This window comes from Haliotis cracherodii, unplaced genomic scaffold, assembly GCF_022045235.1.
Source record: "Haliotis cracherodii isolate W230 unplaced genomic scaffold, xgHalCrac1.p SCAF_6, whole genome shotgun sequence".
NCBI classification, from domain to species: domain Eukaryota; kingdom Metazoa; phylum Mollusca; class Gastropoda; order Lepetellida; family Haliotidae; genus Haliotis; species Haliotis cracherodii.
In genome coordinates, this window is record NW_027266319.1 from 25,836,708 (window position 1) to 25,858,609 (window position 21,902).

Sequence of the window (21,902 nt, forward strand, 5' to 3'; positions counted from 1 at the left end):
AAGAGTATATATAAAAAAAAATGGAAACAATACATACACAGGTCAAAACAACAATAAAAAATCTGAAAGCAAAATGTTATACATAGTCATGCTTTGTAGCACCATTAGGAATAAATAAGATACATTATGAAAGGTCATGTGACCTTACACAAATTGTGTGGGTCAGTGATTAAAGTATTAAATATAGAGTAAGCAAATATGCAGTCAACAGTATAAAAAGTCAACGCGGACAAACACTTAAGGTAAACACATTCTGCATAAACACTTAACGAAACAACAATGTTTCTTAATCTACTACAATAAAGGTAACATGTAGAATTGTATAACTTTGGTGCAAAACTTTTAAAACATAAACAATACAACAATTCACCTTGGATCTTTTTGAAAAAAATACTTTACCTAAGTCTTAGATCAGAGCTAATTGGGACTTCTTGGGAGATATAGTTTCATATAAGATAACCTTTCAAATTTTATTCCTTTCACAGAACTAAACATCCACTTATAATATCAAACTATAGTGAAACCAACTTAATCTAACTGGATTATTCCCAGAGCACAGAATAACAATTTTCTGGATTATTAAATCATGGGTACATAGCAGCATATCCTTAATCTATATAAAGACATACCCAACAATAACCCTCTAGAAAGTGAGGTTTTTACAGACTAATGAGAATTCATAATATATGACACAGATAATATAGTGATTGCAGCACAAGTTTAGTTCTATTATGTAAGATGATGGGCATAGGATGGATGATCCTCCAAAATGTCCCACACAGTAACTCACTACATCTTTGGTCTAATTGAGCAAAAACAATAACCAAGAAGCAGTTCTGTTAGGCCCCCATCATTCTTGATGTTTACCCTTACAAAAGTACAAAGTTGTTCACTTTAAAAAAAGAAATAGCAATACCTAAACAACTGTAATAAAGTGAACGAGAAAATATTACCCTCATGTCTTTTGATATCAAATATCGATGTTTGTCGATAAAGGTTATATTGACCAGTGTTGATATATTTGACATAAAAAGACATGAGGGTAAGATTCTACTTATCACACAAAATCATTCATCAAACTTTTTCATTTTGAAAACAGTGATATAAGTAAGAGGTACCGCTAACCATCTTCAGTGGCAGAGAGACTTGGGATGTTATTTGATTGTGATGTCAAGTCTCAATGGTCTTCAAAGAATTGTGATGCCATTTCATTGCAACATCTCACCCAAGTGATATCTCCTGTGGAAGCCAGTCTTGGATGATAAATGAAATTATCATACACATATCAATGATATAAGGCATTTTGCGTGTGTGATAGAGCTAACATAGAGGGGGAAGCAATAACAGACCGTCTTACACCCCCTGCCAGCCAGATAATGCTTTTCAAAGTATTTTGAATGGGTGATTGATATCAGCTCAGATGTTAATTAAGAAAGTGGAGTTACATCCCTTAGTGTGCCGTTTGCTTGTCTGCTTGGCAAGCTAACCTGTCTTCCAAACAGGTGAAAATGTATTGCTTTCACTTAGAAATAGATACAGTTTACAATTTGATGTTATGGTATTACCAGATGATAAAAGGGTTATCATATGGCAGTTTCGACCTTCCACCCCCATATCAGTCTGAGAACTGTCAGTCCTGGCCATGATTATTCTGCTAACTTAATATGTCACCATGTACTGCATATAAAGACACTATAACAAATATATTATGCCGAAATGTTTTAACTATTTTAACTATTATCTTTATCAATAAAATCATGAACGTGATTTAAATTTCTTTTTAATGTCCTTGCACATCGCAACTAATGACATAAAGTCACAAAACAGGGTCAAATAACAAATTTCTGTAGCAGAATTTTCAAATGATATATGTGAGGAGGGTGTTGGAAAATCCAAGATTGCTGTTACTGATGCATAAGGTCTCACATTAGATCAGTGACAGCCATCCTGGGTATTTACTGAAGGTATACAGGCTCATATGGGTTTAGTAGTTCTGCTCTCTGATTGGTCGATCTCACTTTGAGGGATAATAAGGGCTGATATGGGGCTCTTGGGATGATATGGGGTAGGATATGAAAACTGTCATACAATAACATACACATTTTACTCCCACCAGTCATTATTTTCTTAAAGAACCTCAACATTTTCTTGGCATAGTAATATATCTTATAAGGACATGATTGAGCTTCAAGATGCATGTAGAGACTTCAGCTCTATATCAATGTAAGGCCGCCACAAACTATGTCATGTCAAAGTAACTTAACTGACAACTGAATAGAACATTCATGTAACAGCTTGTACACATGAAAGAAGCCGCCATTCAAGGTTTTGTCAGCATCAATATTTTGCTACCATGTATGCACTGATATAAACGTTGATTGAATTTTGTGACTAGTCAGGAGGCAGTGAAAACATTACTTTTAAGCAAGGAATTTATCCTCAGAAAAAGTTAATTGCAAAATCAATCGCATTCTTTTTAAATATAATCTCCTTTGACTTCAATACACTTATTCCAGTGAAGCTCCAGTTTTGGTATCACTGTCCTGTAGAAGTCTCCATCTACCTAAGATGCCTTGATGGTGGCAATCATCTTGTTACTCTATCATTGTATTTTAGGGGCGGTCGGGTAGCCTAGTGGTTAAAGCATTCGCTCGTCACGCCGAAGATCCGGGTTCGATTCCCGACATGGGTACAATGTGTGAAGCCCATTTCTGGTGTCCCCCGCCGCGATATTGCTGGAATATTGCTAAAAGCTAAATGCGGCGTAAAACCATACTCACTCACTCACTCATTAGGAAAGCATGGGAAAGTAACTCAAAGTAACTCAAAGTCACAATCTGCAGCTGCAACTGATGCCACTTGTAATCTGTATACAGGTTCACTGTTCTGAAGCAGTAGCACTCCTCCTATTTCCTTGATAGCTTCTCTCAACTGATGCAGTTCTGTGACATAGTACTGCCCATTGATGGACCTTGTGGCAGACAGGAAATCATGATTGTCAAGCTATACAAAACAAAGTGCTATTAAATGTTCTATTAAATGTCCTAGTAAGTGCTAATAAATGCTATTCATTGATCTAGTCACAAGTAATATATTGCCTCTATCCATAGAAACTAAATTCATGGTCAACATTGGCAGCTCAGCACAGTTATTCTGAAACATCAGCAACAACATGGTCAGGTCAACATAGCTTACTCTGAAACATCAGAAACAACACGGTCAGGTCAACATAGCTTACTCTGAAAAATCAGAAACAATATGGTCAGGTCAACATAGGTTACTCTGAAACATCAACAACAAGACTGTCAATTCAACATATTACTGTGAAACATCACTCGCAACAACGCGGTCGGGTCAACATAGGTTACTGTGAAACATCACTCGCAACAACACTGTCAGGTCAACATAGCTTACTCTGAAACATCAACAACAACACTGTCAGGTCAACATAGCTTACTCTGAAACATCAACAACAACACTGTCAGGTCAACATAGCTTACTCTGAAACATCAGAAACAACACTGTCAGGTCAACATAGCTTACTCTGAAACATCAGAAACAACACTGTCAGGTCAACATAGCTTACTCTGAAACATCAGAAACAACATGGTCAGGTCAACATAGCTTACTCTGAAACATCACAAGCAACAGTGTCAGGTCAACAACACCTAAATATTTTTCTTTGAATATTGTCATTTTTAGACAAAATGTTTGTCTACAACTGACATCAAAGCGTTGTTTCTCTATCACCAAGAATCATCCCCTTGCTAACTGCATCTTCATAACTTGGGGGTAATGCCATTGGAGGGGCAGATGATCCGCGATCAGTGTCAGGTGAAGGTCCAACATACACTTCCTGGTATGTTGGTGGTAGGTTATTGGTGTTCCTGGAGTTACTTGTACTCCTTGCATTACCAGATGTATCATTAGTTTCAGTCGTACTATTGTTTCGGAGGAAAGGGCTTGCCAAGTCTCTGGTCGGAGGTCTTGGATAATGAGACCGTAGAACATGAGGTTGTGGCATCCGTTGGGACCTGCGGTCAGCTTGTCTTCTATAGAACACATAACAGCAAACTACGAGCATTATGACCGCTAAGAATCCAAACACTCCGACAAAAATTGGCACAGGATCCGACTTTTCTGAAAATATAGACAAAACATTTGCAGTCCTCTTTGTATTGATCAAAACATGTACCTGGATACACAGGAACATTTTGATTGTCACCGGAACATGCCATTCAATATATCATATATGTTCACTTATTCAAATTTTACATACTTCTGAAGTACCTGTGCTGACAAGGGCCCAATAGTCACATCACCTGATGGTTGTATGTGACCCTTGCACTAATACAGTTTCATGCTTTGTTATAAATGTGCCTAGTTTATCTGTTAATGTAGCAGTCACAGACATACAACCATATATATGTAAATAATCGTGTCTGAGCATGGCAAAGCAGTAGTTGACAGCATGATCAATGTCATCAGAGAAGGTCGATGACCCACAATCAGCCACCTTGACCACCCAATATCCATCTTAGTCAGCTCTTAGAATAAGCATATAATACCTAAGAGACCCTTTATTTGTGAGACAGTGGTTTTTTCCCCTAACTCACTATTTGAGCTAATGTATAAGCCTTTGTTGTGTTCAAATAGCTAATAAATTACCAAAGAGATCGTGAAGATCCAGGGTAGAATAGGTCTTCAGCAACCCATGCTTGCCGTAAAAGGCGACTGTGTTGTCGTAAAAGGCGACTGTGTTGCCGTAAAAGGCAACTGTGTTGTCGTAAAAGGCGACTGTGTTGCCGTTAAAGGCAACTGTGTTGTCGTAAAAGGCGACTAACGGGATTGGGTGATCAGACTCGCTGACTTGGTCGATGCATGTCATCGATCCATGCAACTGGGATCGATGACATGCATCAACCAAGTCAACGAGTCATGATGTCCACCACTGGATTGTCTGGTCCAGACTCGATTATTTACAGACCGCCGTCATATAGCTGGATTATTGCTGAGTGCAGCTTTAAACAACAAACCTAACCTAACCTAAAATACCAAAGCAAAGAAACTCTGCAGTATCCCTGGTCTTCCTGATATGGTTTTATGCCACTTTCCTAGCAATATCCTGGCGGGGGTCACAAGAAATGGGCTTCACATATTTTACCTGTGTGGGGTCTTCGGCTTGACAAGTGAACGCTTTAACTACTAGGCTACCCCACTGTCCCCATACCTCTTTTATGAGTATGTATACTATTACATTTGTAATCATTTATTAACCTTTATATCACATATCTTCAAGGATGTTTACTCAAGGTATCCGATACCTATTGCTATACAATACCATACATACAACTGATGCTTATATTTGTTATATGTCATATATTACTTGGCAAGTCTAAAATAGTTATTAAGATTAGAAATCACAGCGTGTCAGCTTAATGTGGGTGCCGCAATTTGCTGTGCAGAGTTTTGTCCCACGGGCATGCCAGAAACCTATGTTCATGGATTTGAATCCAGGTTCGCCCTGATCATGTTTCTAGGTTTGTCAGCACCATACCCATGCTCACGGGTTTCACCAAAGTTGTCTGAGACCTGTATCATTTGGGCTTTCCTTTCACAGAAAGGTTCTTTTCTTTCAATATTTTAGTAGAGGTGCTAGTATCTATTATCAAGTGACCATTTAGTACTGGAACTGTAGCGAAATGCTGCATAAAGAAGTTGAAATCCTTAAGTCAACTCTGTCTTTACTGATACTCCAGGTACTAAATGCCAGTATAATGATCCTATTATTGCACTGGTGGATCGCAATATTTTACTTCCTGATACAAATATTGATCACAGTAGCAGACTAAGTTAAAAATATTGATTTCCCTTAAATGTTTGCTATGATAACTGTAACACAAAGCTCTAATTAGTAGTAAAAATATTTGTGTCACATAATATTCTCAGACATTACATTTAGCTGATATTTCATCTAAAATATTTAAAAGGCCATATTGGCAATGGCAAATTTTGTGACTCCGACATGAAGGTTTTAACATGGAAAATTGTAGAGTTTGCTCCTTTTTTATCAATCAATACACTATTTTTCATTATTTTCAAGCTTTTCTATCGAAATGTTTATCTCGAATGATGCCCAAACATTCAACATAAAATTCAAACATACAAAATATGAAATAAATATTTCTCACTTTTAAACATTCTTGTGGTATTATGACTACAAATATTATGTTTACATCTAACCATAAATATAAAGCAGTAGTAACTGTTAATAATGCCAGTTTGAGGAAATATTTCGCGTGGGATTTGGATTCGAGTTTCTGAAAAATGTGATTGTATTAATTTTTTAGGGTAAAATGGTTATCCTTTTACTGGAGAATTTTGTAATTTTAGCCACAGAATTTTAGTAATTATACTGAAGAATGTTGATAACTGTACATGACCCTATAGCTTATATAAATATATATTGAACCAGCTGTAAATTCATATTGCACAAGGATTTATTAACTTTCTTCAGGCAACTATCAGTTTGTCTTGTATGAATAAGGTGGACAGACTTCTAAGATGTGAATCTGAATGTGTATAAACCGAAACTGACTTACTTTCCAGTGTAGCAATCTGATTATATTCTAACAAGAAGCCTCTCCCTGAACCAAGCTCATTTGTTACAAAGACAATGGTCGCTTCTCGCCCATTGCTGAAGAACACTGTCTTGTCCTGGGCACATAAAAACACATCAGGAGACTTCCTGGAAACAGCTCCTGAAATGACATTAAAGGAAGCCATCAATAGATGCACAGAGGCTTGAAAGCCAACAGTAACATGTGACCTATTTATGTCATGCTAAATTCCTTTTCTGCACATAATACAGTGTTACAACTACCAGTTATTTGTAAATAAAACAAACAGTTATGACAATAATGTACGCCTCATTATCATGATTATGAGGATAAGCTGTGCTAATAATGAGTGTTCGATGATGACCTTTGATAATGATATTAATGGTATCACAGCTACCCTGAAATCCTTAAGTTTATTCTGACAGACTTTTGTGTATAATCCCTCTTGTGGTAGACATATTTCAATTGTTATAAATTAATGTAATGCATTTGGGACTGAAGCAATATTTGACAGAGATCCGGATCAGTCAAAAAGTTTTGTTTTGACATATTCCACTGGATATATATGGGGAATATTTTTCAGGGTACAGCATTTTGTGTGCACAATAAATGAAATTACACTTTTTAGTGCATATATGTCCCTCAAAATTGACCTTTTTATGACCTTTGAATTCTGAATACCCTTCCAAAAATGTGATACATATGTTCTCAACTTGGACATTCAGAAAAAGTTCGAACAAGCGCAATTACAATGTACAATCATATCATTTTATGTTGTTGGTCATCTGTCTGTAATCAATCTGTCCAGTGTGGACAGATGTTGTTTCTGTTGTTATCCACTGATACCACTAGAGTTAGAGGGCTGACCTATATAGCCATAGACAGGGTTCATACAGACATGGAACACGAAAATTCACGTCCTTTTCAAGGTTTTTCAACGCTTTCAGCTGTCATTTTCAAGGCTTTTTTAGTTGGGTATCACAACCAACAAATAAAATGTATTAAGTATGTCATTAGTTTAATACTTTTATTGACAAGTATATGTTATTTTCTACAAATTCAATGCTCTTCAAGCTATTTTTTTTTTTTTTCAAGGCTTTCGAAGGGTGAACTAAAAATCAAGGCTTTTCAAGACAGCCCTCTCTATGCATCTTGATAGATGTTCCTGACATCAAAGCATTTAATTACTCTGAATTCTAAATAATTCTTTGATTTGAAACATGGATGTCATATTGAAAATATCACTATATTATGACCTTGCCAAAACATATGATCTTGACAAAAATATGAAAAAGAAGGACATAACAAGACGTCTTGATCAATGGACATATTGTGATATAAACTACATTCTAATTGTATTTGGAGTCCACACTAGAGATCATATATCAATGTATACACATCCTCACACACAAGTTTTCCTCAAATGTAGGTCATAGTGGTCACAGCCTTTCTTAACTTACCTTACATATGAATGTCAGATTCTGATTGGTTGAAACCTATCTTATTATTCTCAATATACCCCGCTAACATGTGAGTTATTTCTTATATTCCAGCTCAAATTGCCAAACTGTTGGCAGTACATTTGCAACACTATATAATAGGTACGCCAGTATCATGAAACTCTCCATGGCTACTTAAGAGGATTATTGGGTAGCTGTATCCAACGATTGTTATTTCGGCATGGTTGAAAAATCAAAATACCACAGTCAAATAACTGCAAAAAAATTTACTACATCTCCATTAACAGCAAAACAAGGACCTTGAAACATGTTTATTATATAATGACAAGGGACTGGTAATTTATTGAGGGGTCTGGGTGTGGGTGGTATTGGTCTTAGGACCGTATCATACTTTGCCGATCCCTCCCCCCCATTATATGTAACATTTTATCATGACCCTTGTAGTAGTATTTTTTTCATTACCCCCCCACCCCACCCCATAAAAAAATTACCATAGTATTTGAAAAAATAGAACTGCCCTCCCTCCGCCCCTCCCCCGCTGTGTCACTTTTTTTTAAGACACCCATCTAAAATAAATGACCAGTCCCTACTGATGAGAGCTCCAAAGTTAATGCTACCTACGATAATTTCCATCAAATAGACTGACGTTGTGCAAACAAGTCCTTGGTACTGTTCGAAGAAGGTCCATGTTAAGCACTGTGATCCTGATCTTGGCAGAGAAATGTAAAGCCTGCACTTCCCACATACATTTCATTCCTCTGTAATGTAAAATGCAGTATCAGTAATTTGCATCATATTGCCATGTAGCAGGACAATGTCAAAGTGACCCAAAAGTACAAACTCAACATTCTGACAGAATGCAAATTTCATAAGGTACTTAGGCCAAGTGGATATATAAAATGTATATCAGGAAATTCCCCAGCGGCATTTAAGAGGTATATCAGGGAATTCCCAAAGAGTATATGTATGAAGTGCTGATATATCAGGAAACTCCCCAGGGGTATATAAGAGGTATATCAGGGAATTCCCAAAGAGTATATGTATGAAGTGCTGATATATCAGGAAATTCCCCAAGGGTATATAAGAGGTATATCAGGAAATTCCCAAAGAGTATATGTATGAAGTGCTGATATATCAGGAAATTCCCCAGCGGCATTTAAGAGGTATATCAGGAAATTCCCAAAGAGTATATGTATGAAGTGCTGATATATCAGGAAATTCCCCAAGGGTATATAAGAGGTATATCAGGAAATTCCCAAAGAGTATATGTATGAAGTGCTGATATATCAGGAAATTCCCCAGCGGCATTTAAGAGGTATATCAGGAAATTCCCAAAGAGTATATGTATGAAGTGCTGATATATCAGGAAATTCCCCAAGGGTATATAAGAGGTATATCAGGAAATTCCCAAAGAGTATATGTATGAAGTGCTGATATATCAGGAAATTCCCCAGCGGCATTTAAGAGGTATATCAGGAAATTCCCAAAGAGTATATGTATGAAGTGCTGATATATCAGGAAATTCCCCAAGGGTATATAAGAGGTATATCAGGAAATTCCCAAAGAGTATATGTATGAAGTGCTGATATATCAGGAAATTCCCCAGCGGCATTTAAGAGGTATATCAGGAAATCCCCAAAGAGTATATGTATGAAGTGCTGATATATCAGGAAATTCCCCAAGGGTATATAAGAGGTATATCAGGAAATTCCCAAAGAGTATATGTATGAAGTGCTGATATATCAGGAAATTCCCCAGGGGTATATAAGAGGTATATCAGGAAATCCCCAAAGAGTATATGTATGAAGTGCTGATATATCAGGAAATTCCCCAGGGGTATATAAGAGGTATATCAGGAAATCCCCAAAGAGTATATGTATGAAGTGCTGATATATCAGGAAATTCCCCAGGGGTATATAAGAGGTATATCAGGAAATTCCCAAAGAGTATATGTATGAAGTGCTGATATATCAGGAAATTCCCCAGCGGCATTTAAGAGGTATATCAGGAAATTCCCAAAGAGTATATGTATGAAGTGCTGATATATCAGGAAATTCCCCAGGGGTATATAAGAGGTATATCAGGAAATTCCCAAAGAGTATATGTATGAAGTGCTGATATATCAGGAAATTCCCCAGGGGTATATAAGAGGTATATCAGGAAATCCCCAAAGAGTATATGTATGAAGTGCTGATATATCAGGAAATTCCCCAGGGGTATATAAGAGGTATATCAGGAAATTCCCAAAGAGTATATGTATGAAGTGCTGATATATCAGGAAATTCCCCAGGGGTATATAAGAGGTATATCAGGAAATTCCCAAAGAGTATATGTATGAAGTGCTGATATATCAGGAAATTCCCCAGGGGTATATAAGAGGTATATCAGGAAATTCCCAAAGAGTATATGTATGAAGTGCTGATATATCAGGAAATTCCCCAGGGGTATATAAGAGGTATATCAGGAAATTCCCAAAGAGTATATGTATGAAGTGCTGATATATCAGGAAATTCCCCAGGGGTATATAAGAGGTATATCAGGAAATTCCCAAAGAGTATATGTATGAAGTGCTGATATATCAGGAAATTCCCCAGGGGTATATAAGAGGTATATCAGGAAATCCCCAAAGAGTATATGTATGAAGTGCTGATATATCAGGAAATTCCCCAGGGGTATATAAGAGGTATATCAGGAAATTCCCAAAGAGTATATGTATGAAGTGCTGATATATCAGGAAATTCCCCAGGGGTATATAAGAGGTATATCAGGAAATTCCCAAAGAGTATATGTATGAAGTGCTGATATATCAGGAAATTCCCCAGGGGTATATAAGAGGTATATCAGGAGGTTCTCATAGAGTATATAAGAAGTATATCAGGAAATTCCCCATGGGCATATAATAGTTACATTCAGAAATTTTCCAGGGGCTTGTCTAAATGGATCAGTTGTTTAGGCTCATGGAATTCATAAGGAATATACATGAGGTGCCGATAGATCATAAAATTTCCCAGGAAAATGTTTTAGAATTGACTTTTACTTTGTGTGAGTTCACTGGAATAAACTGTCTGAACGTCGGAGCTTGCAACATCATGAGCATCGATCAACCGTTGGGATATGACGTATCAACTAAGTCAGCGAGCCTGACCCCTCCGATCCCGTTAGTCGCTTCTCACGACAAGCATAATCCCTTCAAAAGACAACTATAGGTTGCTGAAGACCCAATTCTAACCCAGATCTTCACAAGAGGATATGTAGACAATGCAAAGGTTTATGGCAGACAGAGGGACAATGGATGTAAAACATTCAGGTGAGCCAAAGAGTTGTATTGTTACCATTTGGTAATTGAGTACATATACAAAGGTCATAAAAAGGTAAAAAAAAAAGATACAAAATACTGATTGAAAAAACTGTATGGGTTTGTACACAACATACATTCCGAAGTAAAATACACTGTGCACTGATAAATGAACCTAAATTAGATCAAAATTAACTGATTAATAAAGCTACAGGATGCTGGAACAATCCAGGTTAATAATCTGGACAAGATCAACCAGTGGTTGATATTATGAGCAATGCATCATGCCATCTTAGTACAGTGAAACACAATCAACCAAGTCACTTAGCCTGACCAACCAATCCATTTAGTCACCTCTTAAACAAGCACTGATCAAGTGATCTGTACATTCAGTCTTTTCTATCAAATTATATTAATGTCAAGTCCCTGATGCAACCAGAAAAACAATAATCTCTATTGAGAAGAATATTCAGTAAATTCATAGCTATCTCACATAATCTGTTGTCAATAGAGTATTTGCAAAATATCACAGTATAAGAATTTCATGTTTTATTGATTGTGAAAATTATCATCAACTGAGAATTAAATATCTTTCTAAATAAACATAGATATCAACAATGAATTAATAACTTCAATGATTAATATTTTACAGTATACAATGAAGAAATAAAAACTGAAGCTGTTTTCTTAAAATATGTACTTTCAATAACATAATTATTTGTTTGTTTATTGTTTAATGCCACACTCCAATGCAATATTCCAGCTATATGACGAAGGTCTGTAAATAATCGAGTCGGGATCAGACAATCCAGTGATTGAGATCATGAGCATTGATCCACGCAATTGGGATACGAGGACATGTATTAACCAAGTCAGCTAGCCTGACCAACCAATACTGTTAGTCGCCTCTTACGACAAGCATAGTCGCCGCTTATGACAAGCATGAGTTACTGAAGACCTATTCTACCCTGCATCTTTACAGGTGAATGTCATAATTAATTCACATGACTAGGTATTATCGCCTTGTGGTGATTCTGGGTTGGAATTGGTTCCCAGCAGCCTATGTTGGTTGTACCCTGGTTGGTCTGATTGTATCTAACACTGGATTGTCTGGTCCAGATTTAATTATTTACATGTACCTGGAATATTGCAAAGCGTGGCATTTAACACATGACACACAGAAACACATGGCTCTATTTCTCACCTCAACAGAAGAAAACTGTAGACAATAATACAATATCTGTGACATCACTTAACACACTAATTCAACTAAAGCTCTGCCCATTCTAAATATCAACCATCAGAAAAGAGTAGCTCATTAGTGGTTGGGCCTAATCTTTTTAAATTTACAGAAAGATATGTGCAAAGAAATTTCTTCATTAGCCAATCAAATGAAAATTATAGCAGTCATAGACGAATTCTGTGATTCCACGATTGCAGAAAGATTTTCAGAAAATGTAACTTACCGACAATTGCAGAAAATCATAGAATTTGCCCTTTTTTATCAATCAATACACTAATTTTCATTATTTTCAAGCTTTTCTATCTAATTGTGAACTCAAAAGATGCCCAAGCCTTTAACAAGCGATTTAAACATAAAAAGTATGACTCCCACTATATATATTGTTGTGATATTATGACTACATAAAGTATGGACCATCTCTGTGGTCTAGTGGTAGAGCATGCGTCTTAAGAGCGGAAGGTCCGGGGTTTGAAACCTGGCCGTGTCATACCAAAAGACATTGAAAGATGGTACTTGTTGTTACCCTGCTTTGTGCTCGGCATTAAGGAGCTAAAACAAGGACTGGTCCGCTCCGAGTCAGTATATTGTGTCTGAGTGGGCTATTCATGTTAAACTGTGAGTGTGGGTGAGTTGGGTTTAACACCGCTTTTAACAGTATTCCAGTTATATCGCGGCGTGTCAGCTTAATGTGGCAGGAAAGCCCGAAGTGATGCAGGTCTCAGACGTTTACCACTTCGGTGAAACCCACGAGCATGGGTATGGTGCTGACAAACCTAGAAACATAATCGGGGCGAACCGGGATTCGAACCCACAAACATAGGTTTCTGGCGTGCCCAAGGGACGCAACTCTGCACAGCGAATCGCGGCACTTTAGACGACTGGGCCACCCGTGCCCCTGTTAAACTGTGGCATGGTGTCTCTGCCGACTAGCACAATAACATTACATTAGTCCTGACTGAATACAAGTATGTATATTTGTAACCATAAATAAACATCAGTGACACTATGCATATTTATTTGCATAATTTTATGTTTCATCCAAAGATAACTCTTTATAACGACAGTTTGTGGAATGATTTTGTTTCGCATTTGGATTCAAGTTTTTGAAAAATGAGTTTGCATACATTTTTTAGGGCGAATTGTTTTTTATTGCAGAATATACTGCATAATTTGATAGCAGAATTCGTCTCGGACTGTTACAGCTGGAATGTTGCTGAGTGCGTCTTTAAACAAAAAACAAACAAACAAAGTCAAGAGCAAGTGACTGACAATAAGTTTCCACCACTGCAACACAGAACACTGTACTCACGGTGGGTATGAATTAGGGTATCCTGGAGATTTTAATGTTTGAGGTTCATCATAGGCCATCAGGACGACAGGTTCATCAGCTTCATCGCCATAGTTTCTATTGAAGCATGCTAGTGGCAGCACAAGAAAACAATAGTCATAATGTGTGTATAGCTGAATCCTCAATAACAGAATGGAGAAATGGTACACTGGGTAATCGAGGATGAAGTCAGCGTGGAATGAAAAAGGTTTAATGTCACAGTGAGAAATATTTCAACTGTATCACAGTGATGAGTGAGTTTGATTTCATGCCGCTTTTGGCAATATTCCAGCAATATCACGGCTGGGGACACCAGAAATGGCTTCTCACATTGTACCCATGTTGGGAATCGAACCCGGGTCTTTGGCGTGACGAGCGAACGTTTAACCACTAGGCTACCCGACCGCCCCCAACAGTGGCCTGTAAAACATGGGAGACTGTGGCAAGCAACGCAGCTGTTGGCGGCATCAGTAATGATACATGTGTATGTTGTTTGGGCACAACGGCATGAATAGTGAGTGAGTGAGTGAGTGAGTGAGTCACATCGGCAGGATTTCAGCAATATCGTGACTACCAGAAGTTATACATAATATATACATTTAAACAAAAAAAGCCAACAAAGGACAGTTAAATAACTAGATGTTCACAATATTATTTAAAACTAGTATACAGCTATAAAAGGATTTCACTATACCTAACGATACAATATAAAAAAGGCTATAGATAGCCAGCAACTGAAGGTAGATCACCTCACTGGGTACCATGGGGACTTACAGCACTTTTGCTACCTGCATGGACCCCAGCAGGATTTACACCATCCCTTCAGGTGTTGGCGATGGCTGACATAATTAGCCGAACATTAAAACAACACATATTCTACAATTAAGAACGTGGTAGCAAATAAATACACTTTGAAAGATGTGGTCTTACATACCCTCTTAGGGGCACAATAATTTTACACAACTTCAACCCCCTTCGAGGGTACAGCCACGGACAATCACAGTTATCAAATTCATTTTACCAATTATAAAAACTATATTACATAGAATGGGTTTACACTGCTTTTAGCAATATTCCAGTAATATCACAACAGGGAACACTGGGAATGGGCTTTGTACCTATGTTGGGAATCGAACCTATTTCTTCAGTTTGACATGCTTTTACCACTGTGCTACCCCACAGCGCGAATCTTCAGGGGATTTGAGCCAATGATCAGTGGTTGAATATCCAGTCATTACCCCAGACTTTTCTTTAAACTAGTTTTAAGAATCTGCCAACTCCAAAAATGAAACAAATAGAAAGTAGTGTTGTATTTATTCCTTTGACCAGAAATAAGTGAAATACTGAACAAAAAAAATCATTTACTGTCGCTGTTTAATATAAATAATCTAATGAAGATATTGTAATCAAAACCTGTTGTAAATATATCTTTATTTTTCACAAATAAAAAATTCCTAACAACTTATCTTTTTGTGGAAATCAAAACACATATTTGAAATTGGAATATATCACATGTTAAAAAAACCATGATATTGTGGTGCACTTAAATATATTATGACATTAATACAGAAAATAAGGGGGATGTTGGGGGACCTAAGGTTTTCTGAGTATTTTAACATTTTATCTACAACATTGTGCAGAGTTTTGACAAAACTAAGGGTCCCGGGGTCCCCGTAATAATTAATTTCAAGGGTCCTCCAGAAAATATGAGGGTCCTGTAAAGTATTGAAATGGTGCACTGCACTGCACTGGAAGATTTGATAATTACTTTAATTACAGGACCATTTATATTTCTTGTCAAGAATTTGGTACAACAAATCTAACTGTGCGCCCTTCGAGATGCAACATAAATGCTTTCTGCATCAATTCTAGACTTTTGAACATACTTTTCTGAGTTGTATAAAACCATGATTGTGACAGTATCATTGCATGTATCATAATGTATCATTTTATTTCTATTGAAGTTTAGAAATTACAGTGTGTGTTTGTTTGTTGTTTAATGTCACACTCAACAATATTCCAGCTATATGACGACTCTCTGTAAGTAATTGAGTCTGGACCAGACAATCCAGTGATTGACATTATGAGCATTGATCTACGAAATTGGTTACGAAGACATGCATCGACATGATCAATCAAGTTAGTGAGTCCTGTCATAAGCCTCATACGACAGGCAAGAGTTGCTGAATGCTGATTAGAGTGTGTGAGTGAGTGCGTTGGGTTTTACGCCACCATTAATATATTTCAGCAATAACATGGTTGGCGGACACCAGAAATAGGTTTCACACATAGCATCTATGTGGGGAACTGAACCCAGGCCTTTGGAATAACAAGCAAACACTTTAACCACTAGGCTACTCCAATGCCTAAGATCAGTTGGAAGTTACACAAAAATATATTGAAAATGTTCCCAGGTTTGCATGGTGCACCTCTCCTCACATATTTCAACATGTTTTATTTATGTTGGTAACGGTATAGGTATAGTTTTGGAATCAGGGGGTATACCAAGATATTCCTTAATGTGAACTTAGCTGAGCTTGCCGTAAAAGGCGACTATGCTTGTTGTAAGAGGCGACTAACGGGATTGGGTGGTCAGGCTTGCTGACTTGGTTCATGCATGGAATCAACTATAAACCCAAGCTTGTACCAGTGCGCAGATTGGTTTTACAAGAGTAGTAAAACATATTTCATAAAACAAATAGACGAAAGGAAATAGGGAAATCATTTCAGTAATTGTAAGTGAGCATTATAATTTTTGCATCATGTTGATTGGCTAGTTCATGCCAATTGTACCAGTGTTTTCACTGTTTAGGAGGTGTTCTGTGTCAATGTGACTTTGTATCACCGCATTGTCACAAGTCATTGAAAATTATGTGATCATTTGTCCACAGCATCACTGATACAATCTTGCTGTACCGTATCATAATTTCCTTCAGACCCGTGAAGATCCTGGGCTAGAATAGATCTTCATCAATCCATGCTTGCCGTTAAAAGTGACTACCGGTATGCTTGTCATAAGAGTCGATTAACGGGATTGGATGGTCAGGCTTGCTGACTTGGTTGATGCATGTCATTGAATCTCAGTTGCGTGGATCGATGCTCATGATGTCAATCACTGGATTGTCTGGTCCAGACTTGATTATTTACAGAGCGCCATAATATAGCTGGAATATTGCTGAGTGCGGCGTAAAATAACAAACATAATTTCCTTTAGCTATCTGTATTTTCCTATGATATAGCCAAGTTGCAGACGTCTGAGGTGCCATAATTTGCTGTGCAGAGTTGCATCCCTTAGGTGGGCCAGAAACCTATGACTGTTAGAATCCCAGCTGGCCCTGATTAAGTTTCGGGGTTTGTCACCTGTGCTCCTGGGATTAACCGAAGTGGCAGGTACAGGTCTATAAGAGTAGTGAGAGCTTGTCTGACAGGAGAGACATAAACCCCACATCATGTTTGTTTGTTTGTTTGTTTGTTTTTGTTTAACGTTGCACTTAGCAATATTCCAGCTATATGACGGCGGTCTGTAAATAATCAAGTCTAGACCAGACAATCCAGTGATTGACAGTTGCATTTGGGATACGCCTGACCACCATATCTGATGACAAGCATGGGTTGTTGAAGACCAATTCTAAGCCGGAATCTTCACGGGAACCCCACGTGATGCCTTGTCTGAAGGACCCCATTGCGATGCTTAGATAGTCTAAGACCTCCATTCACTGGTTTCCTCCCATATCAAGCAGACACGCTGGACTAAATGAAACGCAGTTCAGAGCAGCGTTAAATAAATTGTAACCCTTAATGCATGGACGGATATTTTATAGGCTGTTTTCGTACGAACACCGGGGAAAGGAATTCAGCTAACATTTTATGATTCGTCAACAAATACGGTATAGATCTATATATACACACTTATATCGGTTAAAGTTTTTTTCTGTGGTACCATATATTTTTCGCACGACTAAGTTGCGTCTAAACCGGGCTCCATCTGTTGATGGTGATTCAACGGTATAAATGATTTCTTACCTCCTGTTGGTAATATTAGAGTCCCGAGATGAAATGTGATGATCGAAAGAGCCCATAGTAATGATCGCATTTTAAGCGCTACATGTATATAACTAGTGACATACATCAAGTAGTATATGCATACTAACATAACTGCCCGACAAGCCCATTTCTATAAACATGTTTACATCGCAAATAGTTCCTCAAAGCTCCACGACAACGCCAAGCGCCTTATTGCATTTTCGGTATCGAGGGCAACGAACGAGCTGTTGTGTGGAGTTTGGAGAGAGCGGTACCAGGGGCAAAATGTTCCCCGTGAAATATGCGATTGCTGAAAAATGACATATCATGGTATTTGTGAAACACCAAAGACCCGGTGTTCGGCGGAGTCTCAAAGCAGTGTCAGAGACCCTGACCGTACCTTGTGACAGAGAGCCGCAGGTAGAAACAACACAAATGTAAGTTTTCACCTTTTGTTGACGCTTCATTTAATCAAAGACCAGGGAGAAGCACAGGCTCCTGTCCCATCTCTATTCTTTTTGATTTTCTTTTCCTGAAAATTCAAATTTTCCAACTTTTCTTACCATAGCCTAAACTATAACAGTGACTTTAACAACATGAATATATACAACTGCTTTACACATGCACAAACACGTATACGTGTATCAACACAATGCTATAACAGCATTTCATTGTATTGTTTGTAATTATGCCCAAATTGATAAACAATATACATCTCGTAATTTCATAAATGAATTTAAATACTTATTTCACTAACAAATGAAGTGTTAAAACACATTTTGTAAGAATCTTTAACAATCTAATTCGTATTTTATTTTTATAGAAATTTAGACTTTCTTTTCAGACTCATATACATAACAATATAATACCGTCATAGTTTTAAAACATATATAAAGGTTCTGCAAAATTGTATTACATAGGTCAGACTATGGAATAGGATTTGTTTGTTTGTTTTTTAACGCCGCACTCAGCAATAATCCAGCTATTTTGGCGGCGGTCTGTAATAATCAAGTCTGGATCAGACAATCCAGTGATTGACATCATGAGCATCGATCTACGAAATTGGTGAATACAGTACACTATTTAGATGAGGTGAGATGAAACGATTTTATAGTGCTCGCCCACTGAGATACCATGCCGTTGTTTAACATGAATACTCCACTCAGACACTTGTTTTAGCCCAACAATGCAGGGCAATAACAAGTACCATCTTTTAACGTCTTTTGGTATGACGCTGCCGGGGATGGAAAACCCGACCCTCCGCACTCAGGGCGGACGCTCTACCACTAGACAACGGAGGTGGTCTGTTATGATAAGAAGAAAAAAGAAATAAAGTTCATGAAAGTGTCACACATTTTTAGTCGCAAAATCAAGGGGTGGTGAACCACCCCTGTGTGTCCCATGTGTCGAATGAAATGTCATGTTTCTCTCATCACGTGACGGGTGAAAAGAAGACAGTTTCACTCGCGGCTATCTCCTTTTCCCCCGCCACTCGACACATGAAAAATCCTCGATGTGTTTATGAATCACTATCAAATAGGGGCGGTCGGGTAGCCTAGTGGTTAAAGCGTTCGCTCGTCACGCCGAAGACCCGGGTTCGATTCCCGACATGGGTACAATGTGTGAAGCCCATTTCTGGTGTCCCCCGCCGTGATATTGCTGGAATATTGCTAAAAGCGGCGTAAAACCAAACTCACTCACTCACTCACTATCAAATAATGTGGATGAAACCAGTGGCTAACACCTCTTCAACTATATCAGATATAGAATATATAGGTCTTCAGCAACCCATGCTTGCCGTAAAAGGCGACTATGCTTGTTGTAGGGATCGGGTGGTCAGACTCGTTGACTTGGTTGATGCATATCATCGTATCCTAATTGTGTGGATCGATGCTCATGATATCAATCACTGGGTTGTCTGGTCCGGACTCGATTATTTACAGACTTTCGTCAAATAGCTGGAATATTGCTGGGTGCAGCGTTAAACATGAAACAAACAACAAACTATCAATACACCGAAATCTTGTTCATTAATGTTCTGTAAACCGAGCCAAAATGGCGTAAACATATTCACAAATACAGCGCGACCATTAGCCGGTATTTCGATATGCATTGGTAGTGGGATCAGGGCAGTTGTTTGTCTCTTTTTAGATAACAATGAAATCACATATATGATTTTGTGTGTGTAAACATGTACTTTGTAAGACTATTTAACATCTTTTAAGACATTTAGTGCCCACAGATCTCCTTTAATAAACTATTTCACAGACGAATTTGTATGTGTTAATACAACGGATGTCGACCAAGCATGGTCTCGAATTGCAGTACAGTTCTCACTCAAATCACCAGATGGTTCATATGGGTTCCACACACTAGCATTGACCGGACGTCCGTCGCCCCACACAAACGTACCTTCAACTGTCGCACCAACGTATACCAGCTAGGCCGCCTTCGAATAAACTATGACAATTTATCATCATCGTCATCGTCATCGTCGTCGTAGTTTTCGTCATCAACATCATCATCATCATCATCATTAATCATCAATCAACATCCATCGACGCCTCCATGTTATTATTTAAATTACAATATTCATTTATGCAATATAATGTTTTGATGTGCCCAGTATGGCGACAACCGTCGTTAATGGCCATTTACTTACGTAAGAGACTTTGAGCCATCTTTGATATTGCCTCCCACTTTACGAGCGTCAGAAAGGACAATGAGTCTGCCCCAGTGTAGGCCACACTGAGTGAAGGCGGAATCGTGGGTGGCCGGCTCGTGGGACAGCCAGATGCACATCTGAACATCTATCAGGAAGATGTATCCGTATTCTACTGGACACCATTCTGAAATATGCACATGGCATTAGACGGCCGGGATAACAAAGTTACGTAGGTTGTGATTTTAATATTGTCAACCAAAAGTGTTTTACTATTTTGCAGTCAATGATGTCTCACCTGCTATAAGTCACTGGCTGAATCGGATAAGTGCATACACGGTCATTTAGATGCAAGGTTGTCCACTGAGATGCACGGTGGGGTCAGTGAGGGGGCTGGATAAAGACATCAGTCACTGAGATGCGCGATGGTGTCAGTGAGGGTGCTGGATAAAGACATCAGTCACTGAGATGCGCGATGGTGTCAGTGAGGGTGCTGGATAAAGACATCAGTCACTGAGATGCGCGATGGTGTCAGTGAGGGTGCTGGATAAAGACATCAGTCACTGAGATGCGCGATGGTGTCAGTGAGGGTGCTGGATAAAGACATCAGTCACTGAGATGCGCGATGGTGTCAGTGAGGGTGCTGGATAAAGACATCAGTCACTGAGATGCGCGATGGTGTCAGTGAGGGTGCTGGATAAAGACATCAGTCACTGAGATGCGCGATGGTGTCAGTGAGGGTGCTGGATAAAGACATCAGTCACTGAGATGCGCGATGGTGTCAGTGAGGGTGCTGTATAAGGTTTTTTTTGTTATATGTTATATGACGGCATGCAGTGATCGCTGTAGTGAGCAACGACCCTCGCCATCTGGGTTCGTAGACACGCTATCAACCAAGCCACCGATCTTGACCCCCGTTCCAACGGGTCGCCTCTTAGGACCAGCATCAGCTGCTCACCCGGAATCTCTACGGTATGGATACGGGTATTTAGTCAGTGAGATGTATTTTGAAGCTACCTTTTGTATAGACGTAGTATTGCACCGAAGGTTCCCTAGCCTTGAATCTCCTGAACTCGTATGCTTCAAAGATGGTGCACAAGGACGCTAGCCTGTCGAACTTGAAGAGAGAACATCTTGGGTGTCCTGCACAGCTGGCAGCACATGTATCAGCTCGCTTTGTCGACACTGTCGTCATCCGATACACGAACATGGAGTGGTCGCGGTGACGTTGTGTCATCAGCTCGTTGTGTCATTGACCTTCCTCCACTCCTT

General features: G+C 38.5%; 1 protein-coding gene across 2 annotated transcripts; it reads right to left on the bottom strand.

The window, feature by feature from the left end:
• Window positions 1-280: 280 nt before the first annotated feature.
• On the bottom strand, window positions 281-18,154 carry LOC139445630 (uncharacterized). 2 transcript variants are annotated; one of them, XM_071226802.1, is made up of 5 exons: window positions 17,969-18,154; window positions 13,928-14,036; window positions 8,702-8,838; window positions 6,603-6,761; window positions 281-4,074 (listed from the first exon to the last, which is right to left on the bottom strand). In XM_071226802.1, exons 1-5 carry the CDS (start codon window positions 18,096-18,098, stop codon window positions 3,728-3,730), a joined length of 882 nt encoding a protein of 293 aa, XP_071082903.1. In that variant the 5' UTR covers window positions 18,099-18,154; the 3' UTR covers window positions 281-3,727. The 2 variants fall into 2 exon arrangements, with proteins under 2 accessions (XP_071082903.1, XP_071082902.1); XM_071226801.1 differs by having other exon boundaries at window positions 281-4,140.
• Between the last annotated feature and the right edge of the window lie 3,748 nt (window positions 18,155-21,902).

Excerpts from the sequence above, each read along its gene's own strand:
- LOC139445630 (XM_071226801.1), bottom strand. The coding sequence starts at position 18,098 with ATGTTAGTATGCATATACTACTTGATGTATGTCACTAGTTATATACAT. Across the intron at positions 14,037-17,968 it reads TCTAATATTACCAACAGGAG|CATGCTTCAATAGAAACTAT; the intron begins GTAAGAAATCAT and ends TGCTGCCACTAG. Across the intron at positions 8,839-13,927 it reads TACCCTAATTCATACCCACC|AGGAATGAAATGTATGTGGG; the intron begins GTGAGTACAGTG and ends TTTACATTACAG.